The sequence below is a fragment of the Acanthaster planci genome, linkage group LG17 (assembly GCF_054643075.1).
Source record: "Acanthaster planci isolate LZ-2023a linkage group LG17, COTS_SCS, whole genome shotgun sequence".
Taxonomy (NCBI): domain Eukaryota; kingdom Metazoa; phylum Echinodermata; class Asteroidea; order Valvatida; family Acanthasteridae; genus Acanthaster; species Acanthaster planci.
Window position 1 is genome coordinate 504084 of NC_141793.1, and position 6457 is coordinate 510540.

Sequence of the window (6457 nt, forward strand, 5' to 3'; positions counted from 1 at the left end):
GAGAACCAGGGTTTACATTCTGTGGGCCTGGAAAGAAATCGGCAGGCATTTTAAAACTGTGCTGATTTAGCCCAGAGAATTTCACGAGGAAAACACTCATTAAAACTGTTTGGGGATGCTGTCGACAAATTTATTTGAGTACGTAAACATTAAGGCGTACTCTTTTCAATGATTTACCCCGCGTTTTCTGACTAATCATGAATTTGGCAGTGACATGTTTAAAGGCGACTTCACAGACTTGAAATGAATGAAACTTGTTCAAATTCTCACTTCATAACATTAGTATTTTCTATTGTATTGAATACCACACACAAGGCAGAAAATGTAAAACGACTTATGCAGTTTTGAATACTAACACAATAGCAAGAGACATTGCTTGGCAAAATGAATACTTGAACTGAAATTGAAGTAAAATATGACTACCACATTAACAACATCAACCGTCTCCAATAACTGTATTAGGAACACAAAGGTCTCTATTCATCATGCAGCATGATACATCGACACACATGATATACACTTACGAACCGTACAGCAAAATGCCGCTACTCAGTCGAATGTGTGTAATCATAACCATGACAACAGTTTTGGCGGTCGGTTTGTCACATGATCATACATGCATAAATTTCCACAGTGAATGATAGGCCTACTTTCACTGTACGCAGTTTTGCAAAAATAATGTGACGATATTCACAATAGTGGGCACTGTTCCCGATTACTTACACTTAGTCAATAATTAGGATTGTCAAGAAATGCATTCTGCTTCAGGCGAGGTTAATTTTATGTCACCAACACGGCATTCCATCAATTAAAAAAAACACACAAAAAAACATTGGCAAAGACTCCTTCTATTTTTGTAATACTATATCAATAATAAAAAAGGTTGATGGCACTGAAAACCCCAGAACAAAGAACCTACCCTACGCTAATTTAAAACTATTTCAGCGATAATTTCTTAAATTACTTATTCTTGGAGCAAGAATATTGAGAAAAGCATCAGAAATCAATCCCCCAATTATTTGGAGTTCGGTGAATATGGACGGTGTGAAAACACAAATACAATGCTTCCTTTTAAATTGGAAAATGCTTAATGGGATAAAAAGGGGCATTTACTGGTTTTGTCCTTAGGAGTTTAAGTACACACATAAATATCGCTCTTTTCACTACTCGCCCGCTATCATTCGAATGTACCCTCGCCCATCAAATTCTCAACTACAAGCGACGTACCGACCATGTTCGCCTGGCAGTAAAAACTACCCAATTCAAAGTTTACAGATCAAAAATCAATGCTGCTCTTAAAAGGGTAAACTTACCTCATCATGTTAAGCGAGGATGACATTGTGCGGAAAGTGTCCACATTCAAGCATACGAACGCCGTCTTTTTTCCACAACAGCAGCGACAAAATTACTACGTCTAAAGCAACATTTACCATGAAGCCATAAAATTATTTACATTTTTCTTCTCATAGCCAGATTTAGTTGTTAGTGAAGTTGTCAACCCATGGATGCTTTATTGGCAAGGAAATATTAAGCGATACTTGATCGCTTGTCACGAACAGGAACACGACCATGGGCGTAAATCCCCGGTATGGGGACATATATCCCCCCCCCCCATTTTGGAGGGGCGGACTGTTGAATCCCCCCCCCACACACACACACACTTTTGTGATAAGGTGATCGAAAATTTAAAGTCGGTTGTGAAGATTTTTTTCGACTTCCCAGTAAAACGCATTCAGTATCACTCAAAAAAGGAAAAGTAATATTCAAAAAGCCATAAACATGCCATTCTAAGTACATAATTAAAGGTGTACATCGATATCATGAACATCAAATTTTCAAATGTTCATGGCAGGGCGAGTCATTCAGCCTTACCTTTCCCTATCCCCCCAATTTCCGGCACAAGTTTCTGCTTCTGAACACGACACTGGTTTGATACAATGGGCTTTCTCGAATTTATCGCTGTATAAATTCTTAATTACAGAAAGCTAAAGCAACAACAACCAGTACAGTCAAGGTCAAAAGGGCTACGCTCTGGACCACACCTTTATTGCAGGCATCTCGGTTTTCAACGAAGCAAGGTATTTCTTCTCCTTCCTTACAATGGGCCATAGGACGACCATCCACGCTAGCATCAATGCCGCGGTACAAATCTTTAAAGGCCATGTCTCCTGGTGTAATTACACCAGATTGCTCATCCAAATTTTCCACCGAGTACTGGTCCTGTCCTGTTTGCTTTTGCAGGAACAAGATGTATTTCTTGCCCTTTATGAGATCATTATGGATGCAGTCCCCCGTGTAGGTGTGCTCTGCCACAGTGATGTTGTTCAGGCCTGTGCCTTCTTGGGTCGAATTCTTGTGATCAGCATTACTTCTCTTGCTGCTGCCTGACCCGCGTCCGCCGTCCTCATCCGTTGTCCTGTCGCCGATGCTACCGGACTCGCTACCGCGCTTGAGCCAACACAGCGGCTCCACGACTACCTTGTACTCTTTCTTTGTTGAATTATTGCCCGCTGTTGGCATTTGGTCAGAGATGATAGTACCGTAGACCGTATATTGCGATGCTTTTGCTCTGCCCTCGAGAGACTGAACGACCCTGTCACCAGTCTGGTCACAACTGGCCTGAGAGAGGCCAATCATTACGGTCAACATGGCTGAGAGAAACTGAATAGTCGCCATGGATGATTGGTGTATGATCTACAAGCAAAATAGACGAAGGGTCTTTATCAGAACGGCTATTATACGAATGACCAAGATTGGAATATCGTTGGGAAGGCGGAATCACGGGGGGTAAATCGGATGAGGGGGGTAGGAGATCCCCCACTTGGTAAGGTGGGGGGCATATGGGCTATTGAATCATTCCTCCACTTTTGTTGGTGAGCAAAATATTTAATTAAAATTTTTTTCAGACTTTTATACGTTTCTCACTCAAAAAAAAAAAGATTGAAGCCATAATATGCCGTTCTGAATGCCTATTACAGATGTACATCAATATCATGAACATCGACTTCTATACCCCCCCCCATTCAGGTTTTCATGGCTGGGTAAGTCATCCCATCACCTTTCCCCATCCCCTATCCCCCCATTTCCGGCACAAATTACGCCACTGAGCAGAACCAATGAAATGTTATTTATTCACTTCAAAACTATTAAGGAACATCAAAATTGACAGTAAAGAATACCACATTCAATTGAAACAATTTCGTGCAGAGGAGAATATTGAATATTTAACACAAAACAGCTCATGATGAGCCAGGCTCATCTCAGAGGGGGCAACGGGCAGTTGCGCTCTGTGCCCCCTTTCATACGCGCAGCCGGGCCCAAGTCAGAGGAGGGCAAGAGTTCCCGTGCGAGGGGGCCGGGGGTGCAGTTGTCCCTTGCCTTCCTCCATTGGTTACGGAACTGTGTTCATAAGCCCAGAAATTTCAACTTTTTTTTTTAGTGTCAATGTCACAGCAAAGATACTGTGTATACGATAAAGAAATGCCAAGAGATTTTCTAGTCAAAGGACACAGATGGGTACGTTTGTTCCTAATGCATGGATCTCATCGTAGACAGTCAAATTAAGTAACTTACCGAATTCAACAGAAATTGGATCAACTGGTGTGATAATACCGCGGTCGGTAATTCACGAACAACGTGTATCTCTGAGCAACCAGCTTCGTCAGAAATACAAGAACCAAATGAACCGCACTGTGTAGGTAGAGATGACACACTAGATACGCCATAGAAATTACAATGACTATTAACGTTGAGAATATTCCCTTCTTGGGTAAGTGACGTCACCTTAGTCAGTGTCGAGGAACTATGTTTCTGATATAGACCGATGCTAAAAGCAACCCTCAAAGTTGTGAATCCAAAAATGTAATACATTGGAAAATTTATCGATAATAATTATTGGGGTATATCTTTTTTCTGAAAATTAATTTGAGAAAAATTTACCATTTCGAGCTTCTTGGTATTTCCCGTGGGGAAACCCCAGGGCCAGAAATTACGTGAAAATAAATAGCGCCATCTCGCGTTCGTCAAACACCACCATCGGAATGTCGATCGACATGGACTGCCACAAACTATTCTTACTTCATAAAAAAAATGGTTAACAATAACAGGCTTACGGATTGATATAACATCACAACTTGATCCCCCTCTTCCAGTCTGTGTTTAATTTCTCATACGAAATCTGATCTCACGTTTGGATAAGATGATCATTCCTGAAAGAGGTAATTCTATAAAAGTCCATCAATTTCAAAGGTTATGCCTTCGTTACCCGGCAAAGTTAAAGTAGACCACTTCTGGGGTGCCACTTCATCTGTTCCCCAACCCAACCCGATTCTCTTTGGCGTGCTAGAGTAATTTGGATTGGTGGAGGCAGATATGAAAAGGTGCGCTTGGCTTCTTCTTTTTTCAATCAATCGTAAACATAAACTATTCACAAAACGATATTTTTCGAGTTAACAAAAGGCTCAACGTGCAGTCCGTGTAAGTAGTAGTCCAACAGTAACATCGATGTCCGATCTTTGACGTAATGAATAGTGATGAGACTATCAGAACAACAGCTTCGGCCCTGAAACGCAGACGAAAACAACAACACGTGAGATTGATTTTTATCTAGTCGGACGGACGCGTTATGCATAATGATTTCACTTTCAAAAATTATTCAGAGGGTTCTCTGCATTAAAATAAGAAATCACATTGACAGCAATTAAGTTACTTCCATTAATAGAGTAAGTAAAAACATGATTGCTCAATGACACAAATCAGGTATCGTATAGTCTTTATCAATCCCTTTAAAATCAATTAAAAGCATTTTGCTTTCTAAATAAGAAACTTGGACTGGATCTTCTTATTAAATGAAAGCTTCCCCTCCAAAGGTCTTTGAGTCCTTCTAGCTCACCTTTTTCACGCGATATTTTGAAAATTTATAATACCAATCTGGCTGGCTGTTTTTGAAGAAAGTTTCCACATCAAAGGGCAGAAATCGACTTCGGTTCTTTTCATCCCTAGAATCCCCAGCTAGAACGCCTGAGTTCATCATGCAAAGCCCTAGCGTAACATCCTCCGCAGCCTCTGTCATGCCCTGGTATGCCCCGCAGTCCTTCCTAGCCTTCAGTTGAGCTATCAGCCTTGACAAAGCTTCTTTACTCATGACGTATCCTGCTCCTCCGCTCATATAACCCTGCCGGATGTACGGTCTGAAATGGTGACCATAGTAAACCGGCGCGCTGCTGTTTTTGTCCTGAAGAAACAGTCTGAGGTTCTCCACTATGACGTAGGTGTCGTCATCAGCTTTCATGAACCAATCAGCGTCGTTCAAATGGTGTTTGAAGATGTATCTGAACGAAGACTTGGTTTTGTTCCACAGGGCGGATCTACCTTCGGCCACGTCAAGCCCAATTGCTGGGAAATCCGGGTCAGTCTGTGAGCTCATGTACAATGTAACGTCACACCGTGGACCCCAGGTTTCTTGCACATTAGTAGCTCTAGTGTATAGAGTAGTCGGTGAAGTCATGACCCAACAGAGAATTCTGGCTGGGATCGACGTTTTTGCTGGATATGGCAAGTGATGTGTACCTGTTGGGTTTAGACAACCGTGAAATGTTCCATGATATTCAAATGTCGATAAAATATTCCACTGATATTTTTAAATCATCACTCCACAATGGAAGTTTGCCTCATCATCATTTGGTCAAAATAAAATAAGCAGGACGATTGAGCCTCATAAATAACTTCAGACACTCAGAAACGAAACCAAAAATATACAGAAAAGCATATACGGATGACTTTGAGCATAAATATAACAAACAAAGAAAACAAAGGCAGAGTCAAGAGACGGAAACAAATCGGTTGGTAGTAAGAATTAAATTGAAAACAAACAGAACTATAAGAAATAAGTCTACTACATCTGCGTTGTACCATGAGATCCGACAAAAGTATTGCTGAAATATAAAAAAAAAAAGAACCTTGACTTTTGTTGTTCGTGTTCTCCTGATTTTCAAATAGCTTTTCATGATATATATCTTTGCATTACATTTACACACTCGACGTACCGTGATTTGAGTTGTCCGTTGACGCACTTTCCGGACCAAATGCCCGGTTCAAACCCGGCTGAGTGATCCATGATGGCGATTCTTTGGTGGCATGGGAAATAAGTGATCGATGGTTTGCGTCCAAAATTTTGGCTAGCTGTAATTGATAATGATTCTCCTGATGCAAATACGTTGTAAGCATCCGCGTGAAGAAACCACCCGTGGCAAAAGCTACCAATAAAAGAAAAGCGCTCCAAATCGCACGTGCCATTTTTTCTTTTACAGAGAGTGGTCGAAGTAGCCACAGAACTGTCTCGTCCCTACAATCCTGTGTATACTAAGCAGAGTGGCCTGTTTTGCCACCAGAGCCACCCATATCTCTAGGCCTTCGTTACACTGGTTACAGAAGGATGGATTTTTGAGACACATGTGCA

General features: G+C 41.3%; 1 protein-coding gene across 2 annotated transcripts; it reads right to left on the minus strand.

Annotated features, from left to right (window-relative positions):
• Positions 1-270: 270 nt before the first annotated feature.
• LOC110977397 (uncharacterized) lies at positions 271-6457 on the minus strand. Of its 2 annotated transcripts, XR_015428213.1 has the most exons (4): positions 6045-6457; positions 4892-5568; positions 3574-4561; positions 2530-2694 (listed from the first exon to the last, which is right to left on the minus strand). XR_015428213.1 is itself a non-coding variant. In XM_087148269.1 (2 exons), the coding sequence occupies exons 1-2, from the start codon at positions 3868-3870 to the stop codon at positions 1972-1974; spliced, it is 1020 nt and encodes a 339-aa protein (XP_087004395.1). In that variant the 5' UTR covers positions 3871-4429; the 3' UTR covers positions 271-1971. The 2 variants fall into 2 exon arrangements, 1 of the variants encoding a protein (XP_087004395.1); XM_087148269.1 differs by lacking the exons at positions 4892-5568; positions 6045-6457 and having other exon boundaries at positions 271-2694; positions 3574-4429.

Excerpts from the sequence above, each read along its gene's own strand:
- LOC110977397 (XM_087148269.1), bottom strand. The coding sequence starts at position 3,870 with ATGTATTACATTTTTGGATTCACAACTTTGAGGGTTGCTTTTAGCATC. Across the intron at positions 2,695-3,573 it reads TCCAATTTCTGTTGAATTCG|ATCATACACCAATCATCCAT; the intron begins GTAAGTTACTTA and ends TTTTGCTTGTAG.